We start from the raw sequence: 19,820 nt of genomic DNA on the forward strand, positions 1-19,820 counted from the left end.
GGCCTGCAGCTGGAAGTAACACAGGGACTGTCAGGTGACCTTAAACAGAGCAGCTAAAAGACTTCCTCATTAAAACCAGATGAGAAAATGACAAGCAGGAATCAGGGAAGAGAAGGAAGCCTGTTCTGTCATCAAAAGAAGCAGCACAGTAACCCAGGCACATATTTGCAACCATGAAGAACTGCTGCCAAAAGAATTCAGCCCCACGAAGACCCAGTGGCTTACACATCATCTTGAGGAAGAACATGTAATTGCACGGACTAAGCCCCACACTTGCCTTTGCAAGCCTGGAGTCTGCTATTAACATAACTAATTCAGAGGCTTTGCATGAATTAGCTCTGTGGTGATGGACATAAGTTCAGCGTCTGTGGAGCAAAACCTGGCTCTGCATAAGTGTTAGAAGGGATTTTGGCCCCAGCTCCTCTTAATGTAGCTAAAAGAGGGTTGAAGTTTAGGGGCAGCCAATGACATGCCTGTCGTGGGGTGGAATGTCACACCATTGGCAGGATTCCAGCTGCAGCCAGGTAGTGTGCAGAGACTTATGGGAAGCAAACACATTTAGCTGGATCCGCTGCCTTTGCTACTGGTACTTCATTGTTTATGTATGGATGTCTCATTGAGTTTGGGATGAGAATGCACACCCACTGTGATTTGATCTGTACGTGTGCGTATGTCCCATGGTAGGCTACTATGGTACAATACATGGTTCTGTGTTTAATTACCTTGTTTACTTAATAACTTCATAACAGCAAAGCTGGAATGCAAACCTCATATACTGTTTGTTAAGAGACACAAATAAGACACAGAAATGCCTGCCCTACTTATCTGTATATCTAATTAGATGACTGTTTTGCTGTTAGAAGAGAAAAAAAAGTTTCCTAGAGGAAGCAGTGTGAGAAATCACGAGACACATTTATTTGAAGCAAATAACACAGCAAAATATGTTATTTCACTCCAAAAATCCATCGCCATTTATTCCTCAATTTATAGCATATGCACAAAAATAGATTTTTCAAGGTGTGTACAAGTTTTGTCCATATTACAATGGATGTGTTCCTAAGTATTTAAAACTGCCCAATTATAAACAGGGAACACTACAGGTCGACAGATAAAATACAGTCACACAATGACAAGAGGAATGCATTATCTGTTTTGGAGGGTGTATCTCAACACTAGCAGTGCTTGGTGTCTGAGAGAGAATGGTTGCAGTTTATGGCTTTGCAAAGGAAAGATCTAGAATCACAAAGAACAGCGACAAACAGAGAGACTGTTATAACAACTCTGAAAGAGCAACAAGGACCCTGAATGGAAACACTAACTCTGGAATTGTCACAGCTGGTCAGCAGCATTAGAATATGTTCAGTAGTGTTTTGTTTTTTTTTACACTTCATTACAAATAAGGTACAGCAGGCAGTACCACTTTAGGAAAGGCATGCCATTTGTCTACTCTCTTCCTCGGAAGATCGTCAGAAAAGAAGAAAACAGGGATTTCAGTAAACCCCAGGTCAGCACAATGCGTATTCTCTGCAGCAGAGAGTAATTGCATGAGCGTTTTGAATACATTATCTAGCTGATGTTAACCATGGCGTTGAAAATGCTCCTTATGGGAAGAGGTGTACTACATTGATTATTGTACAAAAAATAACATTTCCAGGACGACAACACCAGGAAGCATTTTAAATTCCTTTGTATAGCCATGGTTCAGTAGAAGTATACAATATTACCTACCGAAGCAGGACGTTAAATAAACAAAACGAAAATACAATTCTAAACTTCATTAAGTTAAATGATTTTCCAGACAGCAGGATCTGTTGACAGTCATTTCCATGTGGGTCTGAGTGTTCTGCTGGAGGAAGAGTCCTTGGAGTGGACAGACTTATCAGAGAGGCTGCTGCTGTTCTTGCGGGCGTGGTCTCTGGTTGAGGGCAGGGTTTCACCGAGGTGGGCACTCCTGGTGGAGCTTCTCACACTCTGACCCCTCCCCAGCAGAGCCTGCGTCTTTTCCCCGCCTCCCGGCGCGTGCTGGCCACTCGCGGGGGCCACCCTGTTGGGCGCATGCCTCAGGGAGCCGGCGCGGTTGAGGGGGCTGTTTCGGGAGGGGGTGGGAGGGGTGGAGCTGGGGCCGGGGTCGTTCCTCATCCTCCTGGATGAAGAGGCCACCGTGTTGCGGGCAAAGCTGGGGATGCCGGGCGAGGCCTTGGCGCCGTGGGTGGCCGTCTGGGGGACGCCGCCGCCGCCACCGCCGGCGGCCTCAGACGCCGCCTGGGCCAGGGCCAGGGCCCGCATGGTGGAGCGGCACATCTTCTCCTCGGGCGGCGGCTTGGGGACGATCCGCACGGGCTTGGCAGTGGGCTTTCTGAAGGACGGCTGGCGCGTGGTTTGGTCCGGGGCGGCACGGGACGCCCTCGGGGCCTTGGGGTCCTCGGCGGGGAGGCTGGATCGGCGGGGCGCCCTGTGCGGCGGCTCGGTCCTCCTGGCCGGGGTGCTCTGGTCGCGGGGTGACCGCTGCACGCCCTCCTGCCCCGCCGCCCTCTCCGCCCTGCTGGCCGTGCTGGTGGAGCGGTTCAGCCTCGAGATGGGCACCACCTTGCGCATGCTCTGGTTCTCCGAGGCGGTCAGCGTCCTGACTGACCGGGCCCCCGTGCTGTTTCCAGGGCCAGAGGTTTTGGGAGTGGGCTTGGTTTTTGGTTGGGGAGTTTTGGTGTCTTTGACCTGCGCTGGCTTCTCTGTTACTTGTTTACCCTTGCCTGTGTCATTGCTGGTGGGGGGGACCACTGGGGGATCACTGGTGGATGTAGCAACTGATTGGTCATTGTTGGGTGGGGACACTGACTGGTTGTTGGATTGAGATGCTGACTGGTCATTGATGGATGTAGACGCTGAGTGCTCATTGGTGGATGGAGACCCTACCTGGTCATTGGTGGGTAGAGAGCCTGAGAACTCATTGGTAGACACAGACAATGAGGGCTCATTGGTGGACACAGACACTGAGTGCTCATTGGTGGACATAGAAACTGAGTGCTCACTGGTGGATACAGACTCAAGGTTCAAAGAAGCTGAGCTCTGGTCATTCAGATTACCTTGACCGTTGTTCCCCTGTGTTCTAGAGTCAGCAGCGATGCTTCCAGCTCCCCTTGAAACAGGGGAGTCTGTTTCAGAGTAGTCCAGGATCACAGAGCAGTCTGTGTCTGTGGAGTCCAGCAGGTGAGAGACCGCCTGCCTGTTGGGTGTGGAGTTATCCAGAGGCAGAGGGAGGTCACAGGTCACTGAGGTAACCGTGCTGCGCTCCTGCTTCTCTTGGTAGCAGGAAGAGTCCGTATTACTCTCCTGTCCTGTCACAGAACTTCTCGCTGGTTCCGAGCTCACGCTGGAAGGAGGGGTGTCCAAAACTGGAGGTTTCGTAGGATCTCTTTCCGCCTCCAAATCAGTAACAATAAGGTCTCCCTGGTTGGCTAAGCGCATGTTGTTGTTATTGTCGTTGTTAGATGTGACGAAGTCGAATGGCTGGAGCCTGGGGACCAAAGTGTGCCTCTCCACACTCACGCTCATCTGCCCACAGGTGGTGCCTGCTGTCCTCTGGAAGGAGTTCCTGTTGTGGCCCGTACCGCTCTCAGGTGTGCCCCCTGCGGGCGGAGCGAGGTGGTTGTTGTTGAGGTGAGGGTCCGCGTTCGTATCGGGGCTGATGTGAAAGACGGGCCGGGGCTCCGCGGGTGGGGTCACGGTCACCGGCAGGCCCCCGGGGGCTGGGTCGGCGCGGCCCCCGGCAGGGGCTCTGTGTGCGGGGCGGCCGGGGCGGGGGAGGCTGCCGAAGCGTCCGCTGTCGGCGGCGGCCGTCCGCTCCAGGTAGCTCTGAAGCTCCCGCTCGGCGGCGGTGGCGGCCCCGCTGTGGCGGTGGCGTCGGGCGCTGGACGAGCGGCCCAGGGGGCTGTGCGGGCTGCTGGGCCGCTGCTGCAGGAAGTCCAGCAGGCCCTCCCGGGTCAGCGTCTCCACGTCGTTCTCGCTGCTGCTGCGGCCGAACACCCCGCCCTGTTCGGCGCTGCCCGCCCACGAGTGCCGCTTCTCCTCCAGCTCCCGCAGACGCCGCTGCCGCGCCGCCTCCTTCATCTCCCGCTCCAGGTTGTCCTACCCAGAACACACCAGCAGAGGGCGTGAGCATGCATTAACACAGTCGAAATTAACACAGTAACGCTCTCTCACACACGCTGCAACTTTGATTACCTAACTCGGGGGTAACCATTATGATTTCCTTAGATTAATTAATAAATGCAGTGTAGCAGTAAAAACATTGAAGAAATTAACATAAAAACTAGCATAAACATTTGCATAAAAAGGCCAGCAGTGTAGCATAGTGGTTAAGGAGCAGGACTTGTAACTGAAAGGATGCTGGTTTGATTGCCACAACTGCCTCAATAAATATCCAGCTGTATAAATGGATAACATGTAAAAAAAACTGTTACCAATGTAAGAATGGGTAAGAGTATCAGCTAAATGCCAATAATAATGCCCCTATTCGCAGACAAATCATCATACAGCATTATAAAATCAGATCACAGGCATGCAGTAAAATCTAACTGACCGACAATAATGTGCAGCTTAATGTTTTGACATGCGTGCTGTAGAAGAAACCAAAGTTCATCTCTAGCTCCAGAGCAAAGCGGCTGACCGATTTAACGGCATGTCAAAGTCTGTTCAGCCCAGACAGGCTAACGGGCGTGCATTGCATACCCTAACCATCATGTCCCTGTGTGAAGCTACAGTATTGTTTACCGGTTTCAGTCTGGCCACACTGATTAACTCGCTGGCCATAGCAGGGCTGTCTTCCTACCTGCACGGCCTTTTTGAATTTGAGGCAGAAGTCCTGGAATATGCGGAAGCAGTCGTCCAGCTTGAAGTTGTCCTTGTCCTCGCAGAAGAAGTCAATGAGAGCGTTGCCTTCCTGCCGCAGGTCTAGCCTGCGCTTCTTCAGGTCCTGCAGGGCCCTCGCCCATTCCTGAGGGGTCGAGCGCGAGAGAGCACGGTCAGACCGGTCCTAACCGTCCACAACCGTGACCGAAAATTTCATCACACCCACTTTAGCCACCACCACTCCAAAACTCATGTCAACAACCACCACACTGGCTCATACTTCAGTTATCTACAGTGACACACGCACACACACATACACACACACACACACACACACACACACACACACACACGCACACACTCACTGTCACACAGTCACACAGTCTCACACACACACACGCACGCATAAATTGGCTTGTGTCCTTTCTCAGCCATCATGACGTCATTCCACCGCGTCACCTTGTTGAGGCGCGACCCGGGTCTGGCCGAGCGTCGGTCCGTCTCACCTGCAGGAAGTGATCCAGCTGCTGCTGCAGGTCTGCATCCTTCTGGATCTTCTCCCCCAGGGACCGCGTCCTGCCGTACAGCGAGTGGAACTCCGCTTCGATGTTCTCCACCGACACCCTGAGGAGGGGACGGGTCACTTAAAGATCGTGTCTGTCACGGCACAGCGTGCCTGAATGGATCAGCCTCATACGCGCACGCTACACCTGCTACACAGAGACAACGCTGCAGGCTACAGAGGGATTATCGCTCTGTCTGCTCCTGCAGGTGAAAGCTCTGTGCTGTGGCACTGCTCGGGAGGGAGGGCCTGGCTTAGAAATGGAGGGCCTGGCGCAGGCCTGGCTCAGCCAGACTCACGGTGTACATACCGAGCTGCTCTCTGGACGTGGGGGAGCTTCTCAGGGAACTTCAGCAGGCTCTCGTCCTTCTTCTGGGCTTCCTGTATGGAGAGGAACAGTGAGACATGCACACATATAGACGCACATACCCCCACACCCACGCGCAGACACACACACACACAATACCCATGCACACACATGCATACACAGGCAGCCAACAGACAAACTGACAATTACTTAAAGTTCACCTCTACAGAGCTTCCTCTGAGATGACAAGAAATCATTTCAGTTCAAATGTATCATCATGAAAACGGAAATAGTGTTTTTATTACGAACAACAGCATAACCAGTCATTTCGCCTGTGGATATGAATACTGAGATGAGTATTTCGGCTGCTTAGGCAGAAGGCATAGCCTCTTTACTTCCAGCAGTGGTCTGAGAAGGTCACTCAGCAAGAACTGACCTATTTTAATGGGAAGGTTTCTGATACACGAACATATTGCCCATTCATCAGTTTTCAACAGTCTGTACAAATGGCTTTAGAAAGCCATTTTGATTTGAAAAGGGTTAGGGTTAGGGTTAGGGAAAGCTGTGGGGTCGGGGTATGCAGATTATGTTTTTCACATTGGGTATTTGATGTGAATGGTAACAGGGGTCTTTAACATTTAATGCATTTCCGCCGCGTTTCTATATTCCTTCCACATTTCATATTCATTAAATAATTTAATGAGTTTTTTTTTTTACGGCTGAGGGAAAATCTGTGTGGAACCACGAATAGCATTATCGCTTTACACAGCAAATGTTTGCTTTTTAAATGCGGCGATTAATTTGCTGTTAAATTCTTTGTCTGCTTAGGAGGAACTATAAGACTATGCAAAGCACAAACACCCTCTCTGCGTACCCATTCCCTACCTCATTCACCCCTTGTGGTTTGAACTGTTACAGACCAGCTCTCTGCTGTGGTCCTCCCTCCATTGCACACTCCAGCCCCACTTCCATTCTTCTCTTATACTGTCTCTGCCCTTTCTGAAATCACTCTCCCCCATCAGTTGCTAAAACATCGAACATTCGTTTACTCTCTCACTGCCTCACACATTCGCTGTGATGTGTCCATTATTCCCTCTCTCCCTCCTTCACACTTTCACTGTGACGTGTCCATTATCCTCTCTCCCTCCTTCACACTTTCACAGTGTCCTGCCCATTATTCCCTCTCTCCCTCCTTCACACTTTCACCGTGACTTGTCCATTACTCCTTCTCCCCCTCCCTCCTTCTCACTTTCACTATGCCCTGTTTATTATTCTCTTCCTCCCTCCTTTCACACATTCACTCTGTGTCACACCGATGACCCCCCCCCCCCCCTCACCAGAGCCACGAAGTGCAGCAGGTTCATGCCCGGCTTGTTGGCCTTGGTGTCCGCCAGCGAGAGGAGCGACGACAGCTTGAAGCCCACGGCGTTGCCGGCGTAGCCCCCCTGAAAGAGCCACGAGGAAGGTTAGCTGTGGCGAGACACCCCGGCTTGGCGCCCACAGTAAATACGGGGGGTGCATTTGCAATACGCAAAGTGGCACAAAATGTCATATCTTAAAAAAACTATGTAGACTATGTAGACATGAGGATATAAGGAGACAACTAGGGGTGTGCTGAGGTCCGTCTGGGGGTGCAATGCACCCCTAAGCGACCCCATAGCGCCGGTCCTGGAGACACCCACCCACCCCGCCGCCCGCACCCCCACCCCAAGCGGTCCGGCTCGCTCACCGCGTTCATGATGTTGCCCGCCTGCAGCACCAGGTGGAGGATGGCATGCAGCTCCTCGCAGCCCATCAGCTCTGTGGAGAGAGAGAGGGAGAGAGAGAGAGAGAGAGAGAGAGACCGTCACCGCTCCCGCTCTCTCTGATGAGGCAGCCTTAGCTATTTATAACGCTGCACCGACCTGCTGGGCCTTATCCGGCAGCTCTGTGTGACGGATTACTCGGAGGCAGGCTATTAACAACATGTGGCTGTGTGTGCGGAGAGCGCATAGCTGAAGAAAGCGCACACGCTTGCACCGGGACACCCACAAGTGTAAAGGTGCTATACTACTATGAAGTAGTATGAACATGGCAGTAAAGCCATTTGTGAACAGCTGAATACAATGCGTGTGAATTAGAATTGTGTGTGTGTGTGTGTGTGAGAGGAAGAGGGAGAGAGAGAGACAGAGAGAGTACTGAATATGTGTGTGTGAGTCTATGTGTGACTGCGTACATGTAAGAGTGCGTGTGTGCGTGCGTGTGTGAGGGAGAGAGCATGTGTGACAATTCTGTGGTGTAAATCAGGTCATGAAGTGTGAGTCACACCGTGGGAAAAGTGTGATCCAGCAGGATGTGACAACACTAGAAAAGGTGAGAATCACGCTCTTGCTGAAACTTTCCACTTTCAACCGAAACTCATTATTAAGCTGACATTTTGTGGAGCTCCAAAAATGCTAAAGCACACGAAATTCAATGCCACAGTGCTGACGTCAGAGCATATCTACAATAATCCAGGACAGGCCACGAGCAGGCTTTACCCAGACCACAGACAGACAGACCACAGCAGGCAGGAAGCTAAGGGGCAGACCTCATCTCAGACGTGTCTCCCCACATAGATACTGGGTTACATTATGAAATCATATTAAATCCACTAATTAATCTAACAGTCACATCAAGCACAGGAGTATACTGTGTCTCTTGAACTGAGGAAAAAAACTGAGGAACCTCTCTGAAAGAGAAACTAAGGAGCCAGTTCAATCAAACCACAAAGTGGAAAGTCCTTATAAATAAATAGCACATGTAGAGCAATGCTACTTTTTGCCATAACTTACATTGAATCTTTTTCTTGCTGCAGGAAGCTAAAGTAGCGCTACTGATTGATTGACTAAGTGAGTGTGTGAGTGAGTGAGTAATTGAATGAGTGAACATATGAGTTAGTGAGGGAGGGAGTGGTTGAATGAGTGAGTGAGTGAGCCAGTGAGTGAGTGAGCATATGAGTGAGTGAGGGAGGGAGTGGGTGAATGAGTGAGTGAGTGAGTGATTGAATGAGTGAGCATATGAGTGAATGAGTCAGTGAGTGAGCGACTGAGTGAGTGAGTGATTGAGTGAATGACTGACTAACTGAAAGTGGGACTGAGTAAGTGAGTGAATGAACGAGTGAGTGACAAGCAGTCATTATTTTTTACCAGAGATCGATAAATAGCAAGCAAAGTAGTCACAGTGGCTGAAGAGTGCCTGGTATGTTCTTGTTACAGAGAGGAATGTGACGTGAGGGCACCTGATCAGTCCTGTTACAGTTCACTTCATTGCCACAGTGGGGCAGCGTGGGTCACCTGACGCCCATGACAATGACAGAGTCTTACGTAAGCGGTCGTCTGATTACCTTTCGTCGCCTCACGCACGACATCGATCTCGTGACTCAGCGCAGAGCAGAGAGGGAAAAACTCTTCCTTCAGCACCATGGCTTCAATGCGCACGTCGAAACTGAAAGGGGCAGATGTTTGGGTCAGTTCCCATGTGTGCACAGACATGTAACACCCTGAGTTTGTCGGGAGACGAAGACGGGCGTCTTACCTTGGCACCTGGATTAAGAGGTACATGAAGGAGTCGGCCAGGGAAAGGCGGCTGGCGTCTCCGTGGAACGCTCGGAGCTTCTTCACCTGAGGGGCACACGGTGATGATGAAAACGCATCCATGCACCACCGTGCACACACAGACACACACACAGGCGCACAAAGACACACACACACACACACACACACACACACACACAGGCAGACACACATGGACACACGAACATGTGCAGGTAGAAAGACATGTATACACAGACAGACACACAGACACAAATACAAACACACACACACACACACACACAGTGCGTCCACAGAAAGTCCCTAGATCTCCAACAGTCTCACCCACAGCTCACTCAGGGGAAAAGCTTGCAGGCCTTGACCCATATGAATGATTACCATTGTTAACCTTAATTTACCTTCTCTCTTCAGCACTCAGCTGTTCACACACTCATACAGACACACCCACACAGAAGCAAACAGAGACATGCATACACACCCACGCACAGGTGCGCACACACACACACTCACTTACCCACACATAGACACAAAGAGACACACTCACACACAGGCAAATGTAGACACACACACACACACACACACACACACACACACACACACACACACACACACACACACACACACACACACACACACACACACATACTGTATATATGCAGAATTGCACCCATGTGAAACCACTCAGACACACACACATGCACAGACACACACATGCAAACATACAAGGTGTGTACTCTGTTGGGCGTGGCACCACAGAAGCAATCATACGCTCTGAGCGCCCTGAGGTCTGGGCTCAGGCTCAGGACTCAGATTACGAAGCACCTACCATTACCTACAGTAACTTACAATGTGTTCAGCGAGAATCTGACCAGCCATAAAAACCCTCTCCCGCTCTCACCTCGTCCGGCTCGGGCAGCATCTTCAGCAGCTCTTTCAGGGGCTCCGAGCCGAACGGCGTGCTGTTGCCCTGGTGAATGTCATCGATGATGGCCCGGTTGGACCTGGACGACAGCGAATACAAATATGTTGGTAGACGAACGCAGTGCCCTCAGGCCACTGTGGAAACCCCCCATGCAGGTCAGACGACAGAAGTATGATTCTGGTACCCGAGGCCGATGTGGATTAAGAAACATCGGCAGCCATTTGCCAGGCCTGCCCGCTACTGACACTGCACACTAAGAATGCACGCCTCCACTCTTCCAGCAGAAAGCTGACAGCCAGCAACACAGCCGGTTTCAAGGAGCAGAGGGGACATATTCTACAAATGGGACTATGAGGGGACTGATTTGTCCCTCTCTCGGTGTGTCAGTGGAGGGGAAGGGGGCAGGGGCACTCTGGGAAGACTCTGCTCTGAATGATCCCCAGGACAGCAGTGTGCTGACAAAGAGGGCCTGGCCTTTTCTGAGGCAAAGCACTGTATATCAGACACAGGGCGTACCATGCATGTGTCCTGCTATAACCATATACCCAGAACAGATAATCATAAACTTTTTCATTTCATTTATTTGTACCCATAAAATTGTAAGGTACTGACAGTGCTTAAAAACATGTACAAAATATTAGCATAAAAATACTAATACCTGAAAGAATATATTAATTCACATGTGTGTATAACTAAAATTATAAAGGATGTGTGGATATAATCCTGAACAGCAGAGAGGGAAAGGTATAATATTGTGAGCAGAGAGGGGTGAGGCTGGGCTCTTGTTGTTGATAATAACAGTGGTGTTGAGCCCCCATCGCCCAGCATTCCGGCGGAGGGACGGACTGTTGAGAGAGTTGGACTCCTGCAATGTTATGTAAATCTCTGAGACCTCTGGAAGAAAGTTTGCTAAACTGAACACTTGTACAGTGCTCAGTACTGGGCGTGTCAAGCACTGTGCATGTGAACTGACGGGCCATACCTTGCATACAAACACCCCCCCCTGGCATTTTGGAGCGATGTGACCCATGTTAGCTCATCCTCAACCTCTTACGCAACAACTGCAGCTTTGACATGATGATTATATTCATAGGTCCCCTAGTTATGATCTAAATCCAATTAGAGATCCTCAGATCAGATGGACGCGCACAGCGGCCAGGGTTAATCCGTCTGCCAGGCTGCTCAGACAGGTGCTCACCTCTCTCAGGATCACACGTGAAGGAGCCGCAGGGCATTTTGGGTAAAAAGGGGAGCCGCAAGGCACATTTCAGACCATTGACGCTGCAGTGATAAAACAGGTCGTCCATGCAGGACCGCAGTCGAGAGCACGCCACGGACGGCAGGACCCATCAGACAGGAAAGCCTCACAACACCAGGATTCGTTATTACACATGGGCTCAGTCATGTGGCCATACTCATCACAGACCCGTCATTCATCATGCCATAAACACAGGTAGATTCAGGTTATGAGGCCGGATGATGCCAAAGACCATGCCTCCAGGCCATGTGTATTACTTGCAGGTATTCTTAAAGGGCCTATAGTGAGAAATTAAAACACAGGGAACATGATTGGTTGGAATTCCCATGTGTTTCTAAATCAGCCCCTTTAAGATCCACTGACTGAGCGCAATCTTGGCGCATCTGACCAGACACTTTCCCTGTTTGTTTTCAAAAGCTTATGCGGTGCTTTTCAAAAAGAGGGCCAAAGTCCATTACATGAGCACGATTGAAAGAAGAGTGCTATCAGTTATCCTTACACGGAGCAGCTAGAAATCAAAAGCAAAACTGTCACAGTCTTGGCACTAATGACAGTTCTGTGGTTTGAACTGTTACAATAAACCATTCACTTGGCCCTTTTTCAAAAGACGTGCCAACTGCTGTTGATAGCATATACAGTGTGGTGGAAGCCTGTTTACCACCACTGACACCACAGTTAGAATCCTCAGACTTCTATTCCGCTCATCAAACAATCATGATATGTCTAGAGGGTCCCACTCCCCCAAGAGTTACTTTTCAGTGTCATTATAAGGATTCAGTAAAGATTTCCAGGAATCATTTAATTTATGAACTAGCCAAACTGCTCTGATAATGGGCTGCCAAAGGTATCAAAGGTGAATTTCCAGCAGGAAATACTTCTGCGTCTGAATGGACACAGACTTGTAGAAGCTTGAGGCAGTGAATAACTGCCACCGGTAACTTTGGCAGTGGGTCTGAAGTCTAGGCTGCTCTCAGTATCTGCACACTAACATTGCTGTACTCAACAGCTAATGACATCGAGGTAGTAAGTTAGCAAAAAAGATTAACATATTTCACTTAAGTGGATATGAATTTTAATACAATAAGAGGCGTTTCTGTCAATAAGGGTATATGGTTCTTCTTTGGGTTGAAGCCCAAGAAAGGGGTTGTTTATTGACCTCCCCATTTGAACATCATTTATGGGAATAGACAAAAAGAGATGGGGCGGCAGAGCGATGACATGAACAGCTGACAAGAAAGCAGTGAGTGGGGTGGGAGGATGGGACAGGTTTGTTAATTATGCAGGATTGTCTGCCTGAATCTTGGGAACTTCAAATATTGCAAAACAAGATGTGAATTATTTATTTTTCACATATGGGCAATTTTCCATGACCTTGCAAGGACAATGGCATTTTCAAGGATTTTCAGGGACTGAGGGAACACTGACGTCTACAAAAAAACAAAAATCTGAAGTCTGAAAATGATGTGGTTTGATCATCCGGAAATGACCATGTGAATGACTGTGAATGTCACCTCCACACATTTCTTTGTTCTGTCAGCAGGGAAGTGAATGGGACATGGGTTTAGCACACAAGGGACCACACAAACCACAGCGCTTTTTAAAATAACTACAGAGGCTTTTTTTCTCTTTAAGAAGAGCTTTTCAGGTCTGTATGTGTGTCAAAATCTCCTTATTAGCACATATTAAAATCTAAATAAGGGACACTGGCATGGAAGATAAACCCACAATGCCGGTAGCATCCAACTTCAATAAATCGAATACAGTTAGATAACTGCATGTGCTTCCTACTGGCCGTCTATTTCTAAAGTGAATGATTAAATGCTAATGATGAGGGGAGAACATTACAGTGTGCTTCCAATCCCCTACAGTCCTGATCGATGGACAGTTTGTGAAGATTGATTTGGCGTTCCTGAAAGCAGCATGAGAAATGATTCAATCTCTGGGTGTATCCAGCTGAAAGTGATTACTGTCAGGGAGGAAACTGTACAGTTGCAGAGAGTAAGATGGATTGGCTGATCGAGGAGAAACTCACGGAGTGTCGGAAACGTTCACCTCGTGTCTTGTCTAGTAATGTAATAGTAATAGTAACGGCAGGCTTTAATAAGGTGACAGCACTGTCAGCACAAATCAAACAGAGAATTCCCAGCCAAACATGAACCACATTCTATTGTTTTAAAGGGTACTGTTCTCTGAAAAGTACCACTGATTTTAAAAGTGGATGTACTTGTACTTGTAAAAGTACACAGACAGGCCCCCAGCTGAATAATTAAAACTCCAACAGTAGAGGAAATCTTGGTTAAAAACCTCAAAAAAAATCAAACTCATCATGAAATGCATTGAAATATTAATGATGATCTTTTGGATATACCTTTTAAAAACATATCAGCATGATAGCACAGTGCAGCAAGCAAAATCAAATTGTTCCACTTCATGGGGAATGGACGCAAGTGGTGCGGAGGGAAAAGAGGCCTACCTCTAAAGCTAGCGCAGCCTCTGTTTACAATGCTAACTGCTAGTGAGTGCTTATCAGTGATGGTCTGGTCTTGGTCTACTAATCTGTTATCTTGGTCTTGGTCTTAAGCTCAGAACATTTAGGTCAAAGTCTTCACAGAAGCCTTGTGCTAAAACGGTCCTTGTGCTACAATTTTGACATGAGGGTAAATTCTGAGGGTCATTCTGGTGCTCCTGCCTGCAACTAAGACCTCTTGATCAGGGTCACAGATTTCCATCCTCAAACAAAAGTATTTATTTATCATAGAAATTTGAAGCTACGCTATTGTAGCAAAAATGTTCCAATTTCACCAGCTGTTCACTAACATTACTTCTATAACCAAATATGCATGCTAAAGGATCTATTGCTCTCTGATTTACTATATAATATAAACTGGCCACTAACTACGCAGGACCAATAATGCCACACTGTAAGTTCCATGCTTTATACGTGGCTATGAAATCCTCTTATCCTTGCCTTCAGTGAACTCTGTTCCTTATTCATTTTATGCTGTTGTTAATGTCTGGAAGCAGGACACTTTGGGACAAATGACCCTTTCAATTTCAGGAGGCAAAAACTTCTCAGAAGGCAAATCATGACAGCCAAATCCCGCTGACTGTGACCAGAGATGGAGTGGGGGGGGAGCTGCAGGCTGGGTCACACATCCCACAATGCACCCAGGGCTCCCCCCCCTGCCCGAAGCATCGCGTGCGGCGGCCACGGGCACCGGGAGTCATGTGGCGCGCAAGGACGTGTCTCTCTCCCTGCCCGCATTTACGGACAGTCCTGACGATGAGGGAGCAGGTGAGAGGACATTCCGAGGGCCACCTTGGACTCGGCGGCCGACACCGCCCGCCTGTGTCTCCCGCATGCGCATCCTGTTACGCAACAGTATCGGGTTTCCAAGGATACACGTGCCACTTCTATTCACAAGCACTTTTTGGAAGAAGAGAAGAGACACTAGCATATTAGCGCAGGGGGAGACGCCTTATAAGGAAAGCTTACTTTTTGAACTGCTTGAGGAGGATTCCCACATTCATGCCTCTCTTGGCGTCCAGGATGCAGATCTGAAAAAGAGGAGGAAGGAGCGTGTGTCAGCGGGCTTCTCGGCCATTTTTAATAGAGCTGTGTGATTGCGTTCTCTTGAAGGGGAGTGCACGCAGCAGCCACTGTCCAACCTGTCAGAATGGCAGCTTAATGAAAGCCGTACGCCTGGAGCTCAGCCGCTGGAGTTCCCCCTAAACAGAGGCAACGGGAACTGAAAAACCGTCACGCTCAGCTCTCCAGCTGACAGCAAACCTGAATATCAAACACCGTGAGCCACCCGAAACCCTCCAGCATCTTCTTCCCGCGTCTTAGCAACCGCATCGCCTACAGGTCATCAGGCACTGGCCGGCCATGTGACGGCCTCTGACACGAAACCAGTGACATTATCTAAAGGTGCTTGCTGCTGTCAAGCAAAGGCGGGCAGATCCAATTAATATTGGATCTGAAGTCAGCTCCATTTCTGAGCAGGTAAAAAGGAGTGAAAAAAAGTGTATGTAAATATTATGCAAATATTGTTTCCAGCATCCCAGCCCCATGCCAGGAGAGAGGATTCAGGAAGTGCTGTATAAAACAATGGCACTTTCTCTTGTTGCTTTGAGAAGTTAGGGTCTGTGCTGCTGTTCTGTTTGATGTGATAGGCCATCCCGTTTACCTACGATCCAGCTTGTGGTACACCACAGTACACCACCCACAAACAATTAACCACATTTAAAGCAGTATGCAGAGGCTGGTGGAATTTAGGTACGGCGCCACGCCTCGTTGTTTGGCAGGTCTGTCTGACAGCTGGCCGTTTGTCCTGAACGGTCTGGTGACAGGGGTGACCGCTTACTGGAGAGAGGACGCTGGGGAGTGACATCATCGCCCTCGGAAAGACACAGTGTGACAGCTCCTGGGCTCCAGTCGCCTGAGCATAACCTGATCACTCCCCTGTCTCACAGCGAAGATGTGCCTCTACTGAAAAACCTCTCCTGCCTTTTCACAAGGACACTGTGAAAGAGCGCATAAAGAGCCTTTGTGTGGTATATTTTGACCCCCCAAGACAGCCTATTCAGCTGTGTGTGGTAGGACACAAAAAAAAACTTTGAAAAGACACCCTAGGACAGCTTTCACCCACACCTCGGTTTCGTCCCGACTCACCTCCTCTTTGGTCTCCTTGAGGGACCCCCGGGGGCCGCCCGGCTGGTTGCGGGCGCCGGCGGCCGCGTGCCGGGCTTCCTCCTGCTGGCCGAAGAGCTCCTCGATGGTGCGCGCGTCGATCTGGTACTGCTGCTGCTGCCGCGAGGCCAGCGTCCAGATGTTGGGCTTGGCCCGCACCTTCTCCTCTGGGATGGTCTTCCAGAAGAAGCTGCGGACCCGCTTCTTCTTGCGCTGGCCGGAGACGGGGCTCATCGTGCCCGGGGGAGGGGGCGGCGGGGGAGGGGGGACAGCCGGAGGGGGCGGCGGCGGGGGAGGGGGAGGGGGAGGGCCGTCCCCGGGGTCATTCCCGGAGACGGGGGCGCTCACGAGAGGGGGCATCGGCGTGGGGTTGGCGACTCGGCCCTCGCCACTGCAGTTCTGTTTCTCATTGGCCAGAGACAGGCTATTCATAACATGCATCACAGCAGCCCCGTGGGCCAGGGGGGCGGGACCAAAGCCTTGGGCAGGAGGAGAGGGCGGAGCAACACACAGGTGTCTGAGTGTTGGGTTAGAATGGGATGGCGCTGATTGCAGGGCCGCGCCCTCTTCATCTCAGAGTTTGTATTCCACTGGGCAGAGAGCGTTGTCACTGTAGAGTTCCATGGGTGAGGGGTCAGGGGTCAGAGGTCAGATAACATACAGCAGAACTGCAGTAAAGGAAAAAAAAAAACACAATACAAGATTGTTGAGGCCTCATCAAGCATGCAGTCCACAGAGAGAGCAGAGGAACATACTGGGGGGAGGGCGTGTGCATGGCATCAAAGAACAGATCCAGGAACAGCTAGAACATGTGGATGAGATATGATCAGTGATTACAGACTCCAGATCAGTTATTGTTAATGCAGGTTTACTATACAATAACCTGTGTTTTCACAGTTGTACAGTCACAGCATAACATGGTGCATAACACACACACCCACACACACACACACACACAGTGTACAAGACATTGCAACTAAATGTCTGCACCATTTCACTCTGCATGTCCAAAATCATTACCTTATGTCACGCATTAAATATAATAAATATAATCACAATTTCACAGTCTACCAACTTAACCTGAAAGTCAGAGCCCCAGGGAAATACATCACTTCAGGGCATCTTTGATGCGCACAGCATTTTTCAGAGGATTGAGAAAAATATGCTTCAAAAACAACTGTACAAATCTTTCGTATGAAAAGTACCACAGACCAAAGCCACGACTTTTTAAAGCATCAGAAATCTATGCCCCTCTCAGGACTGACTCTAGCCACAGAAACCACTGAGCACAGTCACTGACTGTGACCGAGTCCTTTAAACTGACCAAAGGCGCACACGCGCAACAACGCGTGTGGGTCTTTTTTTTTTGCCTCATTTCAAGCTTGATTTGCATACGGTGATTCAGAGGATCTCTTTCAGAAAGCAAACAGTCGATCGCCCCAATGGTTGCTTCTGTCTTGTCAGATGATAGCCCTTCTTGTCCAAACAAAGGATCAAATATCTGGCTAAAGTCCTGGTCACACCCTAGGGAGAGGGTGAAAGGGACAGAGGGATGGAGAGAGAAAGAAAGAGGGAGCGTTTTCATTGTTTGTTATTTATGCTTCGTGGCAGTACATACTTAGTATGTCATGCTCGGAGAGCATGTGATTTGGACTCAGAGAGCCAGACAGAGAGAGGGAGATGCATGTTTTGGCAACACAAACTGTGTGAACTGTGTGTTTGTCATGCCAATAAAAGTAAATGAATTGAACTGAGAGAGGGAGAGACAGAAAGGGTAATTCAGTCCATTTCAGAGTATTAGAGTATTCATGAAAGCATTTATGCATCCATGTATGGATGTATGTATTCTGTATAAGAAAGTTTCTTTTATTTGGCAGCAATATACTGTATTTGTCATGCTGATAAAGCTTACTGAATTAGACTGAGCTCAGTGTGTGTGTGTGAGAAAGAGAGAAACCAAGAAAGAAGAACAAGAAAGAGAGACAGCGGCTAACGGGGCCCTGCCATGACACTTGGATGGCTGATGTAACCGTCCGTCTCACCCGATCCCACAGCCCATTACTTATTTAGCAGCACTCTAGCCACGAGCGGCCCGCTGCCGTTGTACTCACTGAGACAACACAGCGGTGGGCCAGGCCCATCTCATATCTAATTCATCCACAGGAAGTGGGTCTGCCTCGACCCATCACTTCCCCCTGCACCGTGGCGCGGAGACCGCCCCGGCCTTCTTCACCGTATGCTGTCCTTCATTACTGCAGGTGCAAGTGTGTAGGACGTGCCTCAGTTTCCTAAACCTAAAAGAGAATTCATAAACGCACAGCCACTCTCTTGCACATCCTCACACATACACACATATAATATACATGCTCACAGTCACACAGACACACACACACACACAGTGCTGTGCTTCTATGAATTCACAGGACACACACATGCATTTGGTGGCCCCAATGCTATTGTACGCAAATCACGAAAAGCAAAGAGCTCCTTAAGGCAACTTTGAGCAGCCTGAGCCTCCGCACTGTGGTGTCTTTGCTGCATAAGTACCGCAGATTACTTCAAATACACCCCCTCGCTGTTTGTGGTTGCTCTCATATCAAACAATCCCTGTGAAAATGTGTCAATTCAAGACTGTGCCAACAATTAATCATTTTGTACAACAAGGTTGTGACATAGAATATTTGACTATTTGAATATTCCACCATGACTTCACCAATCAATTAAAATACTTGAATCAGCATCTGAATTAGTGGTAATTAATGAAAAATGAAGACAAACACAGTTACGAACCATCGGCATTCATCTTCTGTTGTGCAAGTTGGAGTGTAGGCAGACCGCTTTGTAGTGAGTCACCGCTCACACAGACAGAACATGAGTTTAATACAATGCATGAGAGAAAGAAAACAGGCACAATTACTCAAATATTTGATGCTGGAAACATTTGAAATAAAAGCATTATAGATGTATGTATAATGAAAGCATTATGAATGTATGTCTAAAGCCCCTGCCTACACAAACCCCTTTTCTGCAAAGTGCTGACAGAGAACTGAATTAGAGAAGTGAGCTGAGGGCGTCCACAGTGCCGCAGTCGCCCTGCCCACGACGGCAGCCTCTGAAGTTGCTGCGCGGTGTTCCCCGCTGTTATTTAATAGATGTTGAACTTGAGGAACTGAAACGCTAATCAAACTAACAACCTGCCCTCCCTCCTGAAGAACCAGCCCAACGATCAGGCTGTTAGATCAGATGGCTGGAGAGCGAGCCAAACCAGATCAGGACAGTGCAACCCACTCCGACGCAACATCGGAGTTCCCCCAGAGTCCATCAGCAGATTTACGGTATATCTGTGAGGCACGGCTGATATTTAATGAGATGGTTCATACAGGAGGCTCACTGACTCTGTATGAGGGATGAGAGGCAGGTATGTCATTTTGCAGTAAAAACTGCAGACTAGGCTACCATAAATGGAAATAGTGTTAGGTACATCAGTCTGTGATACAAACTCGCTCTCGCTGATCTTGAAGCAACAAGCTTCCTGCCAGGATTCACCATTCTGACACCCAAGTGTGTCTCCACCCCACTGTTCTACAATCCAGTCCGACTCCCACAACCCCAGTGTTGACCCATGCCCTGCCACCCAGACACACACACGTACACACACACA

General features: G+C 49.1%; 1 protein-coding gene across 1 annotated transcript in view; it reads right to left on the reverse strand.

Moving 5' to 3' along the window:
* Positions 1–973: 973 nt before the first annotated feature.
* LOC118793481 (FH2 domain-containing protein 1-like) overlaps positions 974–19,820 on the reverse strand; it is a 33,974-nt gene continuing 15,127 nt past the window's right edge. Inside the window, exons 2-12 of the mRNA XM_036551691.1 lie at positions 16,142–16,827; positions 14,963–15,024; positions 10,185–10,287; positions 9,270–9,355; positions 9,079–9,179; positions 7,444–7,514; positions 7,052–7,159; positions 5,718–5,788; positions 5,352–5,469; positions 4,826–4,990; positions 974–4,122 (exon numbers count right to left, since the gene is read on the reverse strand). Of these exons, the coding sequence (XP_036407584.1) occupies positions 1,819–4,122; positions 4,826–4,990; positions 5,352–5,469; positions 5,718–5,788; positions 7,052–7,159; positions 7,444–7,514; positions 9,079–9,179; positions 9,270–9,355; positions 10,185–10,287; positions 14,963–15,024; positions 16,142–16,600 (3,648 nt within the window). The 5' untranslated portion in view covers positions 16,601–16,827 and the 3' untranslated portion in view covers positions 974–1,818. The remainder of the gene's footprint in view (positions 4,123–4,825; positions 4,991–5,351; positions 5,470–5,717; positions 5,789–7,051; positions 7,160–7,443; positions 7,515–9,078; positions 9,180–9,269; positions 9,356–10,184; positions 10,288–14,962; positions 15,025–16,141; positions 16,828–19,820) is intronic.

The sequence above is a fragment of the Megalops cyprinoides genome, chromosome 18 (genome assembly GCF_013368585.1).
Source record: "Megalops cyprinoides isolate fMegCyp1 chromosome 18, fMegCyp1.pri, whole genome shotgun sequence".
Lineage (NCBI taxonomy): Eukaryota > Metazoa > Chordata > Actinopteri > Elopiformes > Megalopidae > Megalops > Megalops cyprinoides.